This window comes from Nelusetta ayraudi, unplaced genomic scaffold, assembly GCF_046127955.1.
Source record: "Nelusetta ayraudi isolate G7.1 ecotype Tasmania unplaced genomic scaffold, CSIRO-AGI_Nayr_v1 ptg000016l, whole genome shotgun sequence".
NCBI lineage: Eukaryota > Metazoa > Chordata > Actinopteri > Tetraodontiformes > Monacanthidae > Nelusetta > Nelusetta ayraudi.
The window spans coordinates 5,031,509-5,053,326 of NW_027466066.1; the positions used below are offsets into that span (position 1 = coordinate 5,031,509).

Here is a 21,818-nt window from a genome sequence, read left to right on the forward strand (position 1 = left end):
ATCCGGGGGACATTTTCTTCTAAGAACTCCGGCGTCGGTAACGCTTTGACACCACGCGGTTCTCTGCCACGAGGAAAGATTAGTTTTAGAAACTTTTAGTTTAGTCCGGAAAATTAAATTATTGGGTTCGTGAACGTATGTAGGTAATATATTTATACCTCCATTTAACATGTCGTTGTGTAAATATATTTTAATCGTGGATGTGTAACGTATAAGGCGGACTTTGCTGTAGGCCTTTAGACCAACGAGGTACGTCCTGTTTCCTTTTCCCCCTTCCTTTTTCTTGGTAACCGATAATCATCAGACTGACTATTTTCCACCGATGTGTTTTTTCCACAGAAGTTTCTCGATGCAGTTATTTTTGAAGTGGCGTGCAACTGAAGCTGGTCCAAGGCGACGCTCAGCGAAGGCCGTGAGTATTTGTCACGTTTAGACCACCATACAATAATAATTTGGGTCCATGGATGATGTTTTCTTTGCGTTAGACATCTGATGAAAATATGAAAGTCACCTTTATATCTGACATGACCCCTCATCCGTTCACTATTCATTGCCACGTGTGGTATACGTCCTACTTACCCCCCCCCCCTTTTTTTTCTTTAACCCCCCCCTTACAGGAAATCTACAGCTGTGACGGTGTTTGCTGGAACAATAGGGTAAAATATGATAGTATGGTATAATATGGTAAGTATTTAGTGAGCACAATTCTGCACTGGCCTTCAGTCATGCCTAAAGACTGGCCTGATTTGTGGACATGCACCGGGGAGGGAGTGTGGGGCCGGCGGGGGATGTCATTGTATATAAATGAAACCTGTTAATAAAGACTTTACGACTCATAAAAACCACAATGTCTGTCACCTCGTCACTTATTTGTGTTTGGGTTTTTTCTCCCTTTGTTTAGCACTGCTCATTAAAACTTGAATGACCTCTTTTGTCATTTTCGAGTCAAGAGCAGTGCAAGATGAACCAGTCTTGTCATAACTGGGGTTTCTTGGTTCTTCCCCCCAAGTCTCTCTTTTAAAGCAAGACACAGTTGATGAACATGAAAATACCAGTGTGATTTAGGCAAAATTGAGCATGAAGAACATTTAATGTTTTTGTATGTGAACTGTGCATAGTGGAAAACGTTAAAAATTCAATTTATGAACTATCTAGAATTGTTTCTTTGATAAATCTGACACCACTCCAAACACCTTCCTAAAAATGGGTTTGTCCTTTGTAGCTTGAGAGAAAATAATTAAAACCTCTTCTTGCAAGAATTGCATTGGATCAGTTAGGCTAAGTGCAAGAGTTCATATTTCAGATGCAACCACCATGAAGCCGCATAAATGTTTTTCCAAGCGAAAAAGTTTAATTGATCCCACAATGATCAGAACATTCTATGACATCACTGAACACAACAATGATTCATATTTCAAATCTTGTGCAAATAAATATCAATAAAACGGGGGTCGGGGGAGGGGACTCGACAGTCACAGCAATGGCACAAAAACAATGTTCCCTGTCTCCCATCTGATGCAACGCATGTCAGCTCACTACGGAGGAATGTTTGATTATTTTAAAAGGCACTTTCTGCCTCATACACTTTCCCAACCCTCACATTTGAATGATGAAACGTAACGTAAAAGGCATCCGAAGAGCTCAGTGTCATGGCAGAAACAACCTTACAACCGTTGTTTATTGATGTTGTTTCCTAGTGGTAACGAAACAGATGAACAGCAAGTACAGTAAGAAACAAGAACAATCATTAGCTGGATGTCAATGACAAAACTGGTAATATGGCTAATATTCGCATCATCATTTAAATATAAGTACGACTTGCTTTCAATTGCAAAAAAAAAAAAAAATCTGAAATATAAAGAAGCCAGTCAGGAGCTATGAATGCTATTGCAATTAAATGGAAAATTAATACTGATTAATTTTCCAGATAATTGTGGGGGCTTAACGAATGTGAAGAAGAACCGTGAACGAGCCTTTTTCTTGCACAGCCAGAGAAACTCTGTACATTCATCAGACCTGGGCAATGTTCAGCTGCTGTGTGTACAAGTTCAATTTCTCCTTGACTTCAGCACAAATCCATAGCACACAAATAAAACCTGTCTTGTTCTATCGTCCGTCCATCTTCATGAACTGACCCAGAGTGTTCAGTGGACACAGTGCCGTTGATCTATTTGCATATTGTAGCCAGGCCCCTCGCAGCACTCGCGGAAAATGGAACATCCCTTATGTAAAGTAGACCTAAGTTGCCATTCTGAACATAATTCTCTTTCAAGTTTTCCTACTCTGGCTTGCAGCCTCATCATAATCAGCAGCCAGTAGGTTCTTGCACAAACAACAAACTGAATGCATTCACATTTGTTGCTGCTATACATCACAGGTGTCATGGGTCTTGGGGTTGAATGTGATGGCTGTTGGTCTTCCACACGCATTTATTCATTTCAACACTTCTTGAATGCCAGCTTTGTTTTAGACAATAAAAAAAACAGTTTGACTGGGTTCATGTGTCACAGTTTCCCTCCAGTTGCCACTGATGATCATAAGCTCATGCAGCACTTCCAGCTTTGTTGACTGCACTTTGGAGCGACAATGTGTCTGGTGCATGGGTAAAGATACTGGAGAGTTGGGCCCACCGACTGATGTACCCTGGCTTTGGGTGCACGGGTGTCATGTCATATTGCCAATGTGTTAACATTTCCATGTTTTCTTTTTTTTTTTAAAGACCTTTTGACCTTCACATGTCTGAGAAGTCAGACTCCTCCGGTTCCGGGTCATTCAAGGCATCATTTGTCACAGTTACCAAGTTGGCATTTGAGCGCAAGTCCATGGCAGAGTGCATTATGGGTAGGTATACATCATCCATGTTTGGCATCACAAAGATTTTCTGCAGAAGACAATCACAGCATAAAAGTAAATGTTAGTACACTACTCTTGTATAAAGCTATGTTTGAGGTAGGAGGCCTTCATAGACATCCATATAAAATGTGCACTTTCAGTTACAGATCACAATAGGGGGCAATGGAGCGCTGTATTTTACTCTTGGCAAGGTATGGTTGAGAAGAGCTTCCTCTCAGCTCCCTGCTGGAGATAAGTGCAGGTGTGTGGTCCACCTGACAGGCAAACCACTGTTTACAAGTGTGCTTCAAGGTGTTGGCCTCCGATAGATGTGGGGAAATGTGGGAAAGCCACAAAGTGGCTCCTTTGCAGTACATCTCATGCCATATCAAATCTTACTTGCTTAATTCTCGCCCAGTATGAGGCACCCTGCCCACTGTTAATTAAAAATAGTTCAACACAATCGCATTGCTGATTCCTTACATCACTGACAGAGTCGATTCAATTGTCTCCATACCTGTAACTCCTGTTCAAGTTTCTTCTCAATCCAGTCTGTTACGTGGACTAAAGTGACCTCCCTCTCACCCAGTTTCGGCCGCGCTTTCAGCTCCAGGTGAGGTGGACTCCGGAATCCATACCTGACAGCCAAGCGACAACAGACGTCTAAATCAGTGTGACATCATTCCAATGTGCACATTCCTGCTCTATTGATGCGGCACATTGATGCGGAATTTCATGACATCATCCTCACTCATTCAGATTAACATGGTAAACATAAGAGATAAAATGAAATGCAGTTACTCTTGCTAATCATCCTAAAACCTCTTTGGGTTTGCATTCACACAATTTTCTTTTTCAAATGCCTTTTTTTGCGTTTGTCATCATTTTCCCAGCAGAGGGAGCTGATGTGCACTTTCAAGCCAGGATCCACTGTGTGCATTCTTGACTCAAGTGCACTGAACATACCAAATCCTGTCAGTCGGGGGAGGTGGGATGTTGACTGCCAGCGTCCCGCGGCATTCCTGAACCTCCACAGTGAGCAGCAGCGGCGTGTTGGACACCTCCTCCATCTTCTTCTTGATGAACTCCGTCTCTGTGGCCTTTTGGAAGTACTTTGACTTGGCTATTTTGTCCACGAAGCGCATTATCTTGCTCGGCCTATGGCCACCCACAAAGCTGCAATGTGGGGAATGAGAGGTTTGTCATTTATCCAGAACAACGTCTGTCTTGTGCATTGCAGATCTCTGTGCGACTGATGTGTGATGACAAAGGAAATACTGCTGCCGCTGCTACTCACCCCTCGCTTCCAGCAGGAATGGCCTTGTCACTGAGGAGTTCCGGAGGATCTTCTTCATCTGATGAGCCAGCACTAGATGATTCCTCATCGCTGTCTGCCAGGCAGTACGTCCGTGGCCTTGGCCTGTCTCACAGACACAGACGCATTAGAAATCCCCTCAGTGATACATAATTAGGCCGCAGTGGCGTTGTACCAAATCATCAACACTCAAGGCGCAGTTCTATTCAATACCTTCATGCTTATATACAATGTGTCAAAAATCTTTAATGCAGAACTATGTGTATTGTTTTACTGGTAGGCATCCATATCAAACTCACCGGGCATTGGAACAAATCCAAAATGGGAAGCGTCCAGAGAATAGTTCATTAGGAATAGGGAAGAAAAGCCAAGAGAAACAATTGTAGAGGGAGAAGAAAAATAACACAGCTCCTGATCGTATTTTTCGGTTTAGCAAGTAATACTTACTTACTCACTAGTATCTAACCCTCCCTTGCTTTATAAAAATGAGGTAGCTCAATCTGTCGAAACATTTGCACTTAATTTTTTTTTGTTTTGCTGCAGAGAGGAAGCGGAGGGCTCACCACTCTTTCCCGTGCTCCCCGAGCCCCTCTCCCTCCTTCCCCAGCCGCGCCAGGTTCATCTTTGTCTCCAGCGTCATGAGGAAGGAGCCGCTGTAGGAGATCTCCAGGTCAAACCACAGACCTGAAAAACAGACGTGCAAAAAGTGCAGTCATCCCTCTCAAGCGCTCTCCCCATACTGCTGCTGCTGCGAACAAACAGGAACTTTCCACTAATTGCCATCAGGCACCCCACCAAGCTGCCAGGAAGAAGACCTTTCCTCGAGGAAACATGAGAAAGGTCAGCAACAGGCAGGAATGCCATCTTATTGGCCAATTTTAATCAGGTCGCTTCCTGTTGACACATCGCACACCTCCAGAGAGGTTAATGGGGCTTCAGCTACCCCCGCTGTTTGCTCAATAGCTGCTAAATGCTGCAGCCGCCAAGCATTGCTTTCACAAATCGCCCACCAAGCAAGTCTGTGATCTTTAAATGAATGTTTTTATTTGTATGCATGTATTTTTGCCACAGACGTGTAAAAGAGAGGCACTGTCTTTGCACCATTTATGCTGTGGCCACCAGTGTTTTTGGCATGAAGCCCTCAACCTATAAAAAGCTAAAAAAAAAAAAAAAAGTGTTGTTTTTTTTCAAGATGGATATTAGGATGACAAGTGCACTGCTTTCCATATTTTCAATATTTTCATAGTTCATCTACAACTCAAAACCAGCGTGTAGTTTACACACACAAAGTTTTTGCCTGCAAAACCAGATTACTGCCGACAACATGGACGCCTCAGGTAATTAAAATCAGACAGTGCCTCTTAAAGAAAAGCTTCTCCTTGCGCCAGTTGCAGGTGGATCGATACTGACAGGTCAGCCTGTAAGTGGGTGAGAGTGTCCACATCTTTGTGGAAAAAAGGTCACTTCTCCTAATTGGAGGTTGGCGTCAGGGTTTGCATGTGTATGAATGGCTGAATGTGAAAGGAGTTGGTAGGTCCGCAAGGTGCACTGGACTATTGGCTAAAACATAATTGGCTGAACATTGTCAAACTCTGTTTCTGATTAGCATCCTCTCAGGCCACAGAATAAATCAATGTCCTCCCAACAATGGACATGAAGCACTCTTATTGCCCTTATAAAATTGTGCTAAAAAAAAAAAAAAGAAATTCCATGAAGAGTAAAACAAGTTGAGCTAATGTCGAAAGGCAGACTGCTTGGTCCGTGCAGGTTTGGAGAACAGAACTTTTGGAGAGGACACTCCTCGGAGGACTAATTAAGTTCCAAGATGCTTTGCAAACAACTTGGGTGTAGCTTTGTGTGAGACAGATCACATTAATGAGCACTGCAGACTCAGCCATAGAAGGATGCCTGGAAGGGGGATGAATCATAACTGACTGGTGGATGCAGATGAAGCACCACCTCATGCATGTTGCAGCAGCTTTAGATGAAGGTTAAATTATCCAACGCGCAGCCTAAAAATACATTTTCGATCATTCAATGTCGACACCCTGATTTTAAAGTTTAAGAAATTCCCTCTTTTCCACTTTTATGCTTCTATTATCTTGTTGTGAATTCCACTCAAATGAATGCTGAAATGCTTCTGTTGCTTGTGTGTTAAACTGATTGCTTCTCTGGGGCTCGAGGCAGGCGTCAGGCATCAGGCCGGATGAGTCAGGACGAGGATGTTTGCATTAATTCATGCGCACAATTAAAGCAACCCTTCAAGCAAGTCAATTAAGATATGACTCAGTGTTTCTGACGAGCGAACGACGTCAGGCATCACTATGTCAGGACCTACTGCTGTTGCCAGGCAGGGTTAGCAAAATGCTGATGATATTTAGGGAATTGGGAAACTGAAACCTCTGGTGTTGCACACCGCTCAACATGAAAATCCCCCACCCCTTGTAGCTTATTTTCCTACCTTGGTGATCCACAGAAGGTGCAGAGGCATGAAGGATCTTTGGTATGGAAAAACCCATGTCGAGCTCGGTCAGAGTCAGCTCATTCATAACATATGGCAGCTGAACAGTCAGATATGAAGGAGATACATCAGTCAGATGAAGAGACATTAAAAAAAAAAAAAGCCACGGCCTTCTGGATTCTGCGAGCTCGAGTGAGCGCCTACCCTGATCTTGCTGAGCTTCATCTGGATCTTTTTGGAGACAACGTTGGCCCAGTACTTCTCTCCCAGGAAGTCCCAGAATATCCTTCCCAGAAAAGCATTCACCCAGGCCTCGGGCTCCACAGACTCCCCTGAACTCCTGCGGATCTGAAGGACAGAGTCATCAGTCCCCTTGATGTCAAATTCTAAAATGGTTGAGCTTCAGTTTGAGGCAAATCAAATTTCATGACACGGCCAGCAAAATAGTGATTATACCTGGATTAGAAAAATACTTGAGTGTCCCAATGGGGATACACCTTCTATGTAGCATAGATATATGTCTGAACAAGCCATTTGACAGATCTCCCAATTCTGCCTTCTTCTTCTACTGACTAATCAGGCTGCAAGCAGTGACAGTGAACAAGATCTATATGGGTTAATATAATCATAAAGGCTGGCAGTTTACATAATTAACACCTGCATCTTAGACACATCAACGCAAGCGTGCACAGTTGTGAGCGTGCCCACACTTGACTTGCAACAACGGATGGCTGCTTAGCTTCGTTGGAAAATGTATCAGACCGTTTCAGATTTTTTTTTATTTAATCAAAGGAAAATCCAACTTAAATACAGGACTGAAACTTGCGTTTTTCATGTCACTGTCATTCTTTCCATTAATAGCCGCATGGTTGCTAAAGCCAAATTATACACAGATGGGAGGCACAGATGGGTTTTGCGTTTTAGCAAAATAAGGATGTGAATAGCAGAAAATTTAATGTTCTGAAAACAGATCTCGCACAGGTTTGTCAGAGTGAAAAATACAACAAAGTCTTTTTGTTCACAGATGTCCTTTACATGTGGAAGGCAGCTGGACTGCAGAGAATCCCATTCCGAATTGCCAATCAGGCCAATTCATTTGGGGGAAAAGGCTCCATCTGGCTTGTCAGGTTGTTACGCCCACTAATCTGCTAACAAATCAATCAATGAGATGACTTCTAGCTGAGCCCAGGATGCCCCTCACCAGACTGAGTCTTTGTATATACCTTCTTAGCAGTCCTGGGGCTGCTAGCAGGGCTGTGCCCGGGGCTCTCGGCGGTGGCGGTGGTGGCAGCGGCGGCCGTAGGGCTGCTGGATGCCACCTGCGAGTTGATGTATTTTGCCATGTAGACGCTATAGTCCAGCAGCATCTTCTGCCTCATGCCGGCGGAGAGAGCCGAGGGGGCGTCCCTGTGCCGAGGCTGCGGCAGCTCCTCCAGGCTTCCTCGGCTGCTGCTCCTGCTGTCGGCCTCCAGGCCGCCGGCGCCTGATTGGACGCTGCTACTGCGGCTATGCGAGGACAAGAAGGCTGATATCGGCAGGAAGGAAGGAGAGGGGAGGGGATGGAAGGATGTGGCAAGAGGAGGTCAGTATGATATACATGGTAGCATGTCGGTGGTTTTGCCTACATATGACACTTTAAGAAAGGAAAAAAGCTAATCAGGTTGGTTTGTTTTGTCACCGTAATCACAATGTCCATAAAGAAAACATAAATATTAAGTATTTAGTAAATATAGCCACACAGCGCTGATATTTCTTTTTGAACTGGTCCTTAAACACGCGGGCTTATATTTCACTGTGGTGACCGATATTATAATATACTGCTTCTCCGTGCATGTAATCCTGCTGACCCATTCACACTCATCCGTACGCCGGGTCTGGGGGATTGGCAGTCGCTAAGCCGGAGCTTATTGCACAGATCTGATGGCTCCGCAGTCACACACACACACACACACACACACACACACACACACACACACACACACACACACACACACACACACACACACACACACACACACACACACTAGTACTGTCTTTACGATTCTGCTCTGACAGTGGGAAGCGATGGTGGAGTGGAAATGTGACTCACCACTCTTGCAGACGCCAGGCAGGCCCCCACTCCGCCCCTCCGACTTAAGCCGCGACGCTAGCAGAAATCTTCGGAACCACTCTTCCTTTTCCCGACCGGTCCTCCCGAACAGGTATATTGTCAGGTCTCCGCCGCCGGGGGTCAGCCTTTTGGCCGCCTCCGCCGATCCCGGCGCCTCGGCTTTCTCCGCCTTGTCCTTCCCTTCCGGCTTCTCACCCTGCGCCGCCGGCTTGTCCTCCCCGCCGTCGCACTTCTCCCCCTCGGCTTTGGACATGAAGTCTTCCTGCTTGGCCAGTTCTATGCGAATGGGGTACTTCTTGTTCCAGACCCGTTTCCGAGCCAGACCTTGAGGCACCAGCTCGATCTAGATGGGGGGGGTAAACGTAATACCCATGTACTTGAAACGTCTCGAGATGAAGACGGTCATTAAAAATTATGTTGTTGATAATGATGATCGCGTGCGTCTGAAAGCATTGAAACAACAGTAAATATGGAGCTTCACTTGGTATACAAGTGGCTGCAACTGGGAAACCAAATCCTTTTCGGTGATTGTTGGAACACTCGCTCTGTTTTCTTGCTGAGAAAACTGATAAAACTTGCCAAAACCGCTTCTCCGTTTGTTCAGCTGGCATTCAGTCAAGCGTACATATATCACAAGAGCCCGAAACCCTTTGACACAGATTTTCTTTTTACATTAGATTTCAGGTTTTTTTTTGCCATTACTGAATGTGACAGCTCATGACGAGGGGTAACGCGGGGTCACACAGCCACACAGGCCTGAGCCTGAAATGAACTCGGCCACCGTGGCAACAACTGGTGGTCGCCCGGTCCGCCTGATCCCGGCGGAGGGATCCCATTGGCTCACCAGGCAGCATCCCTCAGGCAGAGAACTGAACATATTAAAAACTTCAGAGTTCCAGTGGCCTTCCACAGGTGTATAAAACCCACACACTTTGAGTACAAGTTACATCTTTACACGACAGGAAGATATACGAATGCAGCAGCACTGTACAGATTTAAGGGAGCCATTCCTTGGCGTCCCACAGGGCCCAGAGCCGGGTGCGCAGTGCCGCTGACCTGTGTTATTTACCCCCCCGCTTGCGCACCGCATGTGACGCTGAGCTGCTTTGTCGTGCAACGTGGCCCATTAGCGGTCGTGCACTGAGGCAAAGACAAACGCGAGGCGACGTGTGCTCGATGTCACTATCTGTCAGCGCCAGCGCGCAGCGGCTAGCCGCGGGTGACACACACATTTAACACATTAACCCTGACCCTCCCCCACCTCACCTCACGCCCTTTTATTTGTTGATTCTTGTGTTTGTTTGTTCCCCCCCAATGACGCAGCATTTCCGCGCCTTTACGTGTTTGTTTTTTTTCGTTTTTTTAACACTCGCACTCGCCGCACCTTGCTGTCGGTCAGGTCGTAGATCTTTTGGCTGATGTAGGTGACGTCAGGCTTGGGCTCGTTGTGCGCGGCCCGGCGGGAGATGTTGCGGTTGGGCTTGGACAGGCGCAGGACGGAGCCCTCCAGACGGACGTAGATGGAGTGGGTCAGGGTGGCGTGGTACATCTCGGGGTCGTAGCTGTGGATCTCGTTCATCCAACCCTTGAAAGGAGAGAGGAAGAGAATCATCTACGATTTTTTTTTTTGTTGTCTTTTTTATGTTTTCACAATTTTTCTGCGCTCATTAGACACGGATTCTTGTGTTGGTTTTCGCGCTTATCTGGTTTCTGATGAAAAGCAGGAGACGGAGAAGTAAGTTTGAACCCTTGCTGATATTGCAATGCGCTCGTCTGCTCCTGGGGTTTGTTTGTAATCCGTGTTTATCATGTTCTCCACTGCCGCTGTGCTGCTTTTCTTTGGAACATCTGAGCCCTCGAGGCTCTCCGGTGCAACAGTTTGGTAGCCTTGACGGTATGCTTGAATAAAAACACGTGCTTACATAATGTTGGACGGTCTATTTTCAACGGAGGACCTGATGACTCAAACAATACATTTATTTTTCATTTTCATCTTTGATGGAAATGTATTAATCTAATTTCTGTTCTATGTTATATTGGGCCACTTTCTCAAAGAGATCCTGTACACGGAGGATTGAAACGATGTCTGTATGTTTAACCATCTTCCTTTACCTCAATGGGCAAAGCACACTGCGAAGGGTATGACAAGACAGGGAAGCTGACCACCATGGTCTTTGAAGTAACATCATTATCAGACACGACACGGAGTAGGAAGAGGTTCTCCCACCTTGAAGATTCCCGGTTCTTTGATATCCAGTTGGGACACATTCCAGGGCTCTGTGTTCTGCCTGCTTTTTCTGGATCTCGATGAAGAGTGTCCAGGAGAGGAGAGCCAGAGGACCAGTAAGGCCAAGGCAAAGCCGACCACCACCCCGTGCACCACCGAACACACGTACGGTGGCACGGGAAAGACCAGGTACCAGTAGACCAACTGGGCCAGGAGGATGAGGGTCGTGACCGGCAGCGCCTCCGACTCCTCCTCTTCAGTTTTCTCCTCCTCCTCTGTGTCCAGTTCACTGCACAGCCCAGTGCTGCCGGTGTGGGGCTGCCGGGACCCGGAACGATCCCCGTCTGGCGTTTCCGTGTCCGTGCACAACTCAAAATCCTCGCTGTAGAGCTCACAGAAGTCCTCGTCCTCCTGCCGGGCTACCAGAGCCGACATGGAGCAGCGGCCCAGCGTGAGCGAGGGAGACTTGGGGAAAGTCGGCTGCGCGTTGGCCGGCGCGGGTGTCAGTGACGGGAAGGAGAAAAAAACGGAGTCGTGGGCCCGGCCCGGTGGGGTCTCGTCCTCTTCTTCGCCCTCCGCTACTTCCTCCTCCTTAATGCTGTAACTGCTGTTGCCCTCGGCGATGTGCCCATTCACGGCCGCCACGCCGCTTAGCTCCGACGCGCTGGAGGACAGCAGTCTGGCACGGTGAGCGGCCGTCCCCCCTGACCCGCCCGTCGCCGACTCGTCGCCCATGATCTTGCTGAAAAGCTGCAACGGGTCGGACATCACCTCCGACAGCCGCCGCTTGGTGTCCTCTATCCTGGCTTCCACCTCTTGGACTTTGAAGAAAGACCTGCCGTCCGGGGACATGATGGGGGACGAAGGGGCCGTTTTGGAGTCCCCGCCCACCGCGCCGGTGACGACCACGGAGCAGGAGGGCAGGCGGGGCTGGGAGAACTGCTTGAAGAGCTGCATGTTGCGGGGCGGCGGCCGCTGGGATGGCGACATCTGCTGCTGCTGCGTTGTTGGCTGTTGAGGATGGTGGTGAAGGTCCTGATGGTCGGACTTGGAGGTGTCCGTGGAGAGAGACTTCACGAAAGACTTCATCAGATGGCGGTGGCGCGCGTGCGACGGAGCCGTCGCGGCCGGGGCGGATTCTCGGGACTCGACCTCGTTGGACAAGGACCTGACCAGGCTGAAGAATGGTTTGGAGGAGGGCACCGCAGCCACCACCGCTGACTTGGAGTGGGAGGAGGAGCTCGCCGAGGGTCGATCGGAGGGCCAGGAGGAGCTGGCCGGGGGGTCGGAGGCGAGGTGGGAGTGGGCGGAGGGGATGATGGTCACGGCCGGAGAGGCCGCGTGGGAGAGAGGGTCCGTTGCGTCCAGCGCGGGGGAGGAGGCGGACAGGGCAGCGGCGGATTCGGACAGCAGCTCCTCCTTGGCCACCAGAAACTGCTCATCAGTCTCCGAGGCTTGGGCGCCGTCCCGCCCTGCTCCGTCCCCGGTGGGCCCGCCTGGCGCCCAAAAGAGCTCCTCCTCATCCTCGTCTTCCTCCTTGCCCAGCGCAGAGAAGTGTATGGTGATGGTGTCGCGAGAGACGGAGCGCTGCACCTGCAGCTTGGGCCCAGGGGCTTGGCGAGGGGGGCGAGCGTCGGCATGATGGCCACTTCCCCTGCTGCTGCTGCTGCTGCCCTGACTGCTCATCACCACCCTTGCACAGGGTTCACAGCCTGGGAGAGAAAGGTAAACACAGAGGCAGCATATTATAGTAGGGCAAAACAATTCAGTCCACAAACGCTTCAATAAAAGGGATTGAGTCCCACAGCGCTTAGGCCAGTGGTTCTCAAACTTTCTCTGTCAAAGCCCACCAAGCCCACCTTGGAGGAAGAAAAATTTTCATGCCACTAGAAGCCCCAAATTTGACGTGGCTGTGTCTTGAGGGATCCCGATGAACCTGCAAGTGGCCCCATGTCTCTAGGACAAAGTTGATGCCACCCACTTTGAGAAACACTGGCTAAGGCAGATTGAACAGGTATGTTCTCCGCTCCATTAACCGCGTGTGTGCCAACGTTCAGCCTCGTCCGTCTCAGCATCCTCACCAGTTCCAACCGTGACAAGATTGGGATTCCTTTCCGTTGTGCAATTGGTCAGTTGAAACCATGCAGGCGTTAATTTATTGTTAAGTTATTTCAGTTCTCATCTCGCGTGCTATAGTGATGATTTTGCTCATTTTATTTGTCACATTTGACATTCAGTCATTTCCATTTCAAATTGGCCTCGGCTTTGGCCGTCAGCCGCCACGTTGCTTCTCTGCTTTATGGGATCCTCATGCGCATAAAGACGGACGAGTGAATGTGGCAAACACCCCCCACTGCCTCATCCACCCCACCGCAACACCCCCTCCAACCAATCATAACAATACGCGGGAACATAATCACACCATGGGCTGTTTGGCTCCAGTGATCACAGAAAGACGGCGTCTCATTGTGTAATCTCAGCGCAGCAGAGCCGCCTCTATTTATCATGCAGCCGATTTTCGCTGAACGAGGGCTTAATTTGTTATTCAGTTATTGGGCCGCTTTATTCTTCCGCGGCGTGTAAGAGCTCCATCAGTTCCGCTTGGCGCGATCAAAGAGGCGGAGCAAATGAAGTGCACACAAACATGCACACGCACACACTTACATATATATGTATATAGATATGTATACACACACACACACACACACACACACACACACACACACACACACACACACACACACACACACACACACACACACACACACACACACGTATATTAGGGATGCAATACACCACAGCACACCATTTAACAAAAAATACCCGATGTAAAAAATGTTCAATTAAATTCTTAACATCCCCAATATATATATATTCATATTTATATATAAACAAACACACATATGGAGAGAGGGAGAGAGAGAGAGAGAAAGAGAGCACACAGAACCATGCTGTTTTCATTACACACAGCTGTTCAAATCAGCTGGTACATATAATTGCCTGCTGTAACTAAGGAAAGGGGGGTGAGTGTAAACAACAGAGCTGTTAACTCCAGTGACTGTTTGCCTTTGTGAGGAAGTCCCCGAGGGCTCTCTGGCCGGCGCTGCACCTACTGAGGCTGCATCCAGGGGGACGAGGCAGCAGAGCACTCGGTATTCCCAGACAGCAACTCCCTCGGCTGGCCAGCTTGTGTGAGTCATGTCCGGACGCGCACGTACGCATTCTTTGGAATGAGGAACATTGAGAACCAGGGCGGATAAGGAAGATTAGATGGAGAGTTTGATGGAGGAGAGGAGGCAGCATGTCAGAATCCTACCCTGATGGCCTCTATGCAACACATTTGACTAAAATCTAGGTTCATGGTGGCCAACACACAGGTGGGTAAAAACCTGATGGATTGAAAATTGTAAACTACGACTACTTTAAAACACAAATTTGAATCATGAATTTAGCTCCAGCCAACAACCAACAGAGTTGCTTATTTTGGTCCGAATGTCCGCTGAAAGCCCAGTGTTTGTTTTAGCTGATTGTGCATGAAGGTTGAAGAGGAAGCAGCAACAGCCAAGCTCGTCCCGTTAATCAAAGTGAGCACCGCCACTCTGATCAGCTGAGGGCAGCAACCCTGAGGCTATAAGAGACTAAGTAAGGGCACAGAGAAAGAAACATTTTCCTCTGTGACCTCACAAAGGACAAATTCTGCTTCAGCATGTTGCGGCTGCGCTTCATTCTTCGTAGATCTGGCAAAGCAAGAACGGGCAACAGATGACGGGTGTAGTGATAGAGACATTTAGACTCAAATACGGCCAGTCTGCTGGCTGGCCTGCACACTCCAGAAGCTCCACTGAGTGCTGATTGCATCTCACAAACAATTATGCATCTAAAAGTGGACCAACCGCGAGGGAAATTATTGAGATGCGTAAACCCCTCAAAACTAAACTCAACAACCAGTGACTCAACAGTTGCTTCAACATTCGCTGAGACGTCCAAATGCCCGACTGACTGTTAGCTCCGAGGAATCTTATTTTTTATCATCGCAATCTTTTCCAGTGATCTCTCGTTTGACACATCTCATGAACGCAACAAGCGGAACACCAAGCGTGCCAATAAAATCTGTCATTGTTGGCCCTTGACTGCACTCTCAATCAACTGCGGACGTTTCATCCGGCGTCAGCGGGCCGATGTGACTGGATGAGTCAGCAGGTGTTGGGGACAAACTGACGCGACCTCTGCGGAAGGATGTTACAGTAAAAGGGCTAAAAAATGTTTCATCTAATACTCCTATTTTTTTAGTCCGGAAAATTTCTAGGGCTTCTCTAAAAGCTTAAAAGGCCCTGATGGTTCGCACTCTGCTACTCAGAGTTCCCAATTTGCCTCAAACACATGTTTTTGGACTGTGGGGGTGAGCCGGAGAACCAGGAGAGAAGCCCCGCAGACGCAGGGAGGACGTGCAAACTGGAGCGCATCGACCTGACGAGCTCCCGCGGCCTGAAGAGACACCGGGCTGAAGCTCCCTGGAGGCGAGGAGCAGAGCGACCATGACGACGGCAAAACAAAAGAGCCGGATTGAACCGGTTTCCTTCACCTCGCCCTCTCCTCGCTCGTTCCGGGATGCGCCGCTCGACGCGTCAAACATCTACCCCCATCCACTCCTATCCCTCCCCTCCCCTGGCAGCGCACATCGTCCATCCACTTGTTGCCATGCCAACGGCGAAAGCTTTCATCTCCGCACGGCCTTTGTTGGCTTGCGGCAGCTGCTCGTCACCGCGTATATCCGCGGTTCGCCGGGTGTGTGCCGAGTGTTTGTCAACTCGGGGCCCCGTCGCTGGAAACCCGTCCCTGCCCCTCCCCCGACCTCCCTCCTCCCAGCCCTGCTTAATGTAAAGGCATAAAAACAAGCGGCAGCAAGCTGGAGAGGAAGTCGCTCGACAGGGGAGCGTCGTCTTAAAGATCTCATCATAAAACCTGAGTGGGGACAGTCGAGACAAGAACGAGAATTCCGCAGACTGGTGGTCGCCTCACAGCAAGAAGGTTGTGGGTTCGATTCGAGGCTTTTCTGTGTTAGCATGTTCTCCCCGTGTCTGTGTGTGTTCTCTCCGGGTTCTCCGCCTTCCTCCCACAGTCCAAAAACACGTGATGTGAAGTGGACACTCTAAATTGACCGGAGGTGTGAGAGTGGGTACGAATGGTTGTCTGGCTTTGATTGTCTCTAAGTGGCCCTGCCATGAACTGGCGACTTGCCTCCCTGCCGTCACCCTATGACAGCTGGGGACAGGCTCCAGCAGAACCCCATTGAAAATGGATGGAAGGCGATTGTGGCCGCTTCCGCCTGAACCAGCGTCTCGGCTCAGAGACGATGAAGCGCACGCAAAAGGCCCCACCGGCGCCTCGACGTAAGATGAGGTTTACGATCAATGTAAAAGCTGCTCCACGGCCCACAAAGTGGCCGCGAGGGTCTGACAGATGTCCAAACCTGCCTTTGTGTCACGGCACATGGAGGGAGACTGTGCTTTAAAGCGCTTTTATCAGTTTATAATTAGCCGCGGTTCATAAAATTTAAAACGCTCCGCAATGAATAATAACGACGGCAGTCATTTCTAAGTAATAATAAGTGTTTCTAAGCGAACGCTTGGTGCTACGCCTGCCTGACAGCCTGTGCAGCATCACAGGAAAAACTCCAGCGATGCGGCTAAAAATATCCTCGACTCTTTTTTTTTTTCTTCCCTCCACGAAAAAAGAAAAATATTCTTGAAAGTGACAGGCCGCCCAAAAGGAAGAGGGAGGAAGATGGGAATTAGTGTAACAGCTGCGCAACAGTCGACGCCTCTCTCTTTGTAACGAGCGAGCAGCAAGCAAGTCAGCTCACATTTAGCCCGTCTAGAATACATCACTGGAGCTTTACATGATATTCAACACTGCCGTGGTTAAAACAGATCATCCGGCTCACAAACGGTGTCTGCTCGAGGTGTTAAATTCCCTGCGAGCACCAAAAACCGACCGGTGAATTTCTGTCCTAAAATGTTCTCGCACTTCCTTCACTGGTGAAAGTGCAAGTCAGACACAAACGGAACACAGAGCCCTCGCCTCCGATACTCAAGGGACATCTTACAACATTGTAGCTGTTTCTCAACACAACAATAGAAAAGAAAAGAAGAAGAAACTGTCCTGTTGTTTCTTGTTTGAAAGGCGTCTTTAACGTACGTCTGATTTAACTTAATCTGAGGTTTTACCGGAACAGCGTAACCGCCCCACAGCCAGACAGATTATCTGCTGCAACCTGGACATAACAAATGTGAAATCTCATATGCCATCAGGTAAACAATGACTTCCTCCTTCCTCTCCAAAACCAACTTCCTGTTCGGCGAAGTTATCAGCAATACGAGGAAAGCGCCGCCCATTTAACTTTCTCCGGCTTCCTCTCCAGTGTCAGCACCAACCCTCCCCCCCCTACGCTGTCAATGCGGTTCCACTCGCTACTTGTGATTAGGGCAAAGGCCTTTCTATTGCTGTCGTCATAATAATTCAACATTTTAGTTTACGGTCAAGTGAAAAATCTTTCATCCGTGAAAAAACTTCTCTCCTCCAAAAATATCCACTTTGCACCAAACACCTACTGCTGCTCCTCCAACATCTTACCCAAGTTTAGGACTTGTGCTGTTCTGGAGAATTTGTACGGATTGCGGACTGATTGTGTGTGTGTGTGTGTGTGTGTGTGTGTGTGTGTGTGTGTGTGTGTGGGTGTGTCAGACACAAATAGCTTCACTGAAGCGAAGCTTTCAGGCACATTCGACAGCAATTTTCTAAAAGGCAGACTCAAAGTGCGTGGGCTGTTTTTTAGTGCGAAACTTATTATTCCCCAACTGAACCAGGCTGAGAAACTGCAGCACTGGAACACAAAATTAAACTGACGCGCTTCAGATTGGCTCAAAGCAATGATGGCGGTCGTCCTTATCAGCTTCCTAGACAAAACTTTTTTCCCCAACTCTAGATCAAGAAACATATTCTATGGATGAAACTGCACATGCATCGACAGTAAATGTGTCTTCTAAAGAAACAGACCAGTATGTGCAAGCTGCACTGGTTCAAGTCAGATACGGACAAGGAGAAGTTTGCAACAACGGCTTTGCAACAACGGTCTGGCATGTTTGCCCGTTTCTCCTTCTTTCACTCAACTTCCACAGCCATGTCATCGTGTTTGCTTAATGTTACCTCACTTCCTAAATATTCGAGATCTGATACGTTTTTTCCTTGATGAAGATATTTAGAACATCTAGAAAATAACTTTTTTTTTTTAAAAAAAGGAAGAAACTTAAGAAGCTATAATAATAAAAAATAAATTAAAAAAATGTATTGCCACATCCACACGTTTATTGTTGCAACGTTGCATATCTGGGACAACAAATGTGAAACTGGGTGGTGAAGACTGATGGTTACCTTAAAAGTCTAGAGGCATCGAATCTTGTCTTGCATCCTCCCTGGATGAACGCCACAGTCACGGACCATGGTGCGATAACATGCCTGTAAAACAAAGGTAGGAGTGGAGGAAAAAGTTGAACAGTTTTGCTTTTAATATATCTTTAAGTGGAGAAACAACCGTTTAACCCAGGGGTGTCAAACATGCGGCCCGGGGGCCGGAGCAGGCCCACGAACGTGTTTTTTCCAGCCCGCAAGATGATTTTGCGAAGTTTAATGAAAGAAACTGCTGTTCCACTGTCCACTGGATGTTGCAATAGCGTTTTCTGCTATGCAAACAAGCTGTTAATACCGGGGCTGAGCAAGTGGGCCCAAGTACAGCCACTCTGAAGCTACGTTGTCTTCCTACCTAAACCTATTACGTCTCCTATTTGCCACTCTCATTACCCCAAAATGTCTCTGTCAAAAAAGAGAAAAGTGCATGCAGAGTGCAGCGTTCCGAAAACACCACCAAAGTGAAACAAAGAAAACAATGTAAAGTTTTTGTTATTTGAAGTTATTATTATACCATGATTTTATTTATTCTATTGGCCCATGAACTAAAATGAGTTTGACACGGGGTTTAATGTAACTTCACACACACACACACACACACACACACACACACACACACACACACACACACACACACACACACACAGAGGCTATATGAGGACACCATGTATGAAGCCTCTATATCACTGCTCCAGAACGGTCACACGGGTCTAATTCGGGTGACACGGAGCTAAAAGTCTGACTGATGAGCGTCTCCTGAGGGACCACAACACTGCAGGCCTGCTCCAGGAGCTGTAGGACCTGTCAGGCTGCACGATCCTAACACGGGCACGGTTGACAATCTACAACACATCCACTGAGAGGTTAAGCCATATTGGAGGCAGCTCACCATATTTATCAGCCTTCTAAAAGGGGGGGGGGGGACCACCAGTGGCCCGTCGGTTGTTTTTTTCTTACATTTCACACCAGCGTAAAAACCCGGTTCAGCCGCGGCTGCTGCCCAAGTAGCATCTCCCAACAAACACGAATGACGTTACAACAAAGCAGGGACGCGCTCCGGCTTCTCAGGTGAGGAGGGCGGGATGTTCCGCGGATCCACGGACCCGCCGGGATGGAGGGCGTGAGAAGACGGTCAATGAAAAGCGGGACTCACCTTTAAATCGCTTCGCCATGCATCCGAGCTGCGAAAATAAAGCGCGATGCGACGAGGATTTCCCCCCCCCTGCACCCCGGAGCGCCTATCATCCGCAGCCCCGGAGCTGGAGGAGGGGAAGGGAAGGCTGGCTGGCTCGCTGGCTGGCTGGCTGGCTCGCTGGCCTGCGAGGAAAAGAGAAAATAATAATAATAATAATAAACCAAGGCGGCGGTGAGCACCGGGAGCCGATCCAAGGCGATCCGCGTCACCACAGTGCGCGGCCCCGGATCTCCCAGGGCGTCTTGTGTTTTGTCTCCCGGTTGACCGGAGGGAGGGAGGGAGGCAGGGAGGGAGACGACGGTCAGCAGCGCCACACCCCCTCCTCCCAACCCGGAGGATGGTTCCAGCCAGAGACGCCAGAGCCGTGGGCTCTTGGCCGCTGATTCATATTTTATTGTGTTGTTGCAGCAGCAGCAGCAGCAGCAGCAGCCGAGTGCGAGTTGCGTCACGGCGTTGCGGTACGGCCGTCAGACGCGGGTTCCCCCCTTCCTTCCTCTCTCTCTCTCTCTCTCTCTCTCTCTCTCTCTCTCTCTCTCTCTCTCTCTCTCTCTCTCTCTCTCTCTCTCACACACACACACAGACACACACACAGCTGACTCCCCCGTAAATAAAGGCTGCGGGCATCGTGATCACATTCGGAAAACAGCTGCTTGCGGACTTCAAATCAGGCCAATGTGTCCACTTGAATTGCTCCATTTTCACTTTTACGAATTTGTGTATTGTCCAAGTAGCGACTCAAAACAATTCACCGTCGGCCCGGATCCACCTGGTGCACCTGGCGGTGGCCGTCAGACCATTCAAATTCCGGGTCGTGGGTCTCTCAGCTCATTGTTTGGGGGATGCTGCCATCTACCGGACGGATGTGATATCAAGACTGTGTCGAAATCTCGTCTGACAGTCTAGTACTATTTATTATTTGAATATCATTACCGGTGTGTGTGAGTGGGGTGGGGGTTTATTTATCAAGCGAGCCGTCGGTCAGGTGATTCTCATCAGCAAACCGAGTGCCGAGCGGAAGTGAGCCACCTAGTGGACACTTGTTTCTGTTCCCGTGGTGGTGTGAGTGGCACCCAATTAGTCCTTGTGTAGGTGATCGCCTGCAGAAATACCTAAAATATGTTGTTTGTGCGCCCCGTCATCCCCACTCCCCCCTCTCTCACACATAAACACGCTGCTTTTTCAAAGCAATTTTTGAATATATTATGTAATCATGTCGCAAACACGGGAAGAAAAAGAGCACAGCGGGAGGCTGATTTAGAGGGAAAGGTTCCTTAACCCCGAGGTTAGCCAAAAATAAACACACTGTAATCCAAAAAGGACAAAATGTCCCCTGACTAAAACTGCTATATAGATCTATATTTAAAAGGGACTTCTTCGATGTGTTTAACACGATTAAACATTTGAACACAAATTTATTTTTTTTATAAAGAAATAGTTATTAAGCCAGCGCCTCGTAAAGCTTGTTGGATGTGCAGTAAATTATCAAGGTGTCTTCCAATCACTGTTCCCCTAACACAGTGGTTCTCTGTCACGCCCCACCTTGGAGGAAGAAAAAGTTTCAAGCCGTTAGAAGCCCCAAATTTGACGTGGCTGTGTCTTGAGGGATCCCGATGAACCTGCAAGTGGCCCCATGTCTCTAGGACAAAGTTGACTTTTGACCCCATAGACTTGCATGGCATTAGGGCCTAACATCTCATCCTACTATTCTGTGACAATAGTGCCACCTTGTGTTTAACGTCACTCAATGCAAACTGAACTAACTAACTGAACTCTAATAAGGGCAAAATAAGAACACAAGAGGTGAGTTGTGTCATTGTGCATTTAATTTTAGTTTTTCGTATTCTTTGCAAATTAATGGTAACTATAGTTGTAACACAAACCAAATATTTGCGCCAAAAAAGTGTTTTCCTGTCTTACCTTTACAAAATGGAACCAACGAAGAGGTTAAAAAGAAAACAAAGATTCATTTATTTTCTTTTCACTCTCCCGATAGCCTCCATCTGGCAACAATGATTATGTCACATGATCAAACACCCCAGGGTGCCTCTCAATTGGATCTTGAGTGTTCTTTTGGAACTGCTGCCGTCGAGGTCAAGAGGGAACTTTGAACTATTTTTCAGATCGGGAATGGTGGGGGGTGCGGTGGTGGGGTTGGTTGTCACTGAACACGTTTACATTTGAAATTCCAGGACAATTTGAGGGAAATTTCTCAGT

At 48.0% G+C, this 21,818-nt stretch overlaps 1 protein-coding gene, 1 long non-coding RNA gene and 1 other non-coding gene across 7 annotated transcripts; 2 read left to right on the forward strand and 1 right to left on the reverse strand.

Annotated features, from left to right (window-relative positions):
• The first annotated feature begins 3 nt into the window (after window positions 1-3).
• On the forward strand, window positions 4-4,455 carry LOC142886869 (uncharacterized). Of its 3 annotated transcripts, XR_012926463.1 has the most exons (4): window positions 4-249; window positions 340-412; window positions 618-3,600; window positions 3,726-4,455. It is a non-coding gene; the product is annotated as an uncharacterized LOC142886869 (long non-coding RNA). The 3 variants fall into 3 exon arrangements; XR_012926461.1 differs by having other exon boundaries at window positions 340-3,600; XR_012926462.1 differs by having other exon boundaries at window positions 340-3,600; window positions 3,729-4,455.
• On the forward strand, window positions 899-1,035 carry LOC142887042 (small nucleolar RNA SNORA35). Its single transcript, XR_012926490.1, has one exon. It is a non-coding gene; the product is annotated as a small nucleolar RNA SNORA35 (small nucleolar RNA).
• On the reverse strand, window positions 1,332-20,038 carry LOC142886864 (testis-expressed protein 2-like). Of its 3 annotated transcripts, XR_012926458.1 has the most exons (14): window positions 19,563-20,038; window positions 18,377-18,460; window positions 10,946-12,657; window positions 10,103-10,303; window positions 8,698-9,061; window positions 7,832-8,133; window positions 6,813-6,956; window positions 6,609-6,708; window positions 4,711-4,831; window positions 4,130-4,252; window positions 3,799-4,008; window positions 3,350-3,470; window positions 2,354-2,881; window positions 1,332-2,222 (listed from the first exon to the last, which is right to left on the reverse strand). XR_012926458.1 is itself a non-coding variant. In XM_076024102.1 (13 exons), the coding sequence occupies exons 3-13, from the start codon at window positions 12,629-12,631 to the stop codon at window positions 2,732-2,734; spliced, it is 3,516 nt and encodes a 1,171-aa protein (XP_075880217.1). In that variant the 5' UTR covers window positions 12,632-12,657; window positions 18,377-18,460; window positions 19,563-20,038; the 3' UTR covers window positions 1,332-2,731. The 3 variants fall into 3 exon arrangements, 2 of the variants coding, with proteins under 2 accessions (XP_075880217.1, XP_075880216.1); XM_076024102.1 differs by having other exon boundaries at window positions 1,332-2,881; window positions 4,130-4,246; XM_076024101.1 differs by having other exon boundaries at window positions 1,332-2,881.
• Between the last annotated feature and the right edge of the window lie 1,780 nt (window positions 20,039-21,818).

Bases quoted from the DNA above. Each gene is read 5' to 3' on its own strand.
- LOC142886864 (XM_076024101.1), bottom strand. From the start codon at position 12,631: ATGAGCAGTCAGGGCAGCAGCAGCAGCAGCAGGGGAAGTGGCCATCAT. The intron at 6,709-6,812 runs GTAGGCGCTCAC...CTGACTGTTCAG, and splicing joins TGAAGCTCAGCAAGATCAGG to CTGCCATATGTTATGAATGA. The intron at 4,253-4,710 runs GTGAGCCCTCCG...TCTGTGAGACAG, and splicing joins GGGGAGCACGGGAAAGAGTG to GCCAAGGCCACGGACGTACT.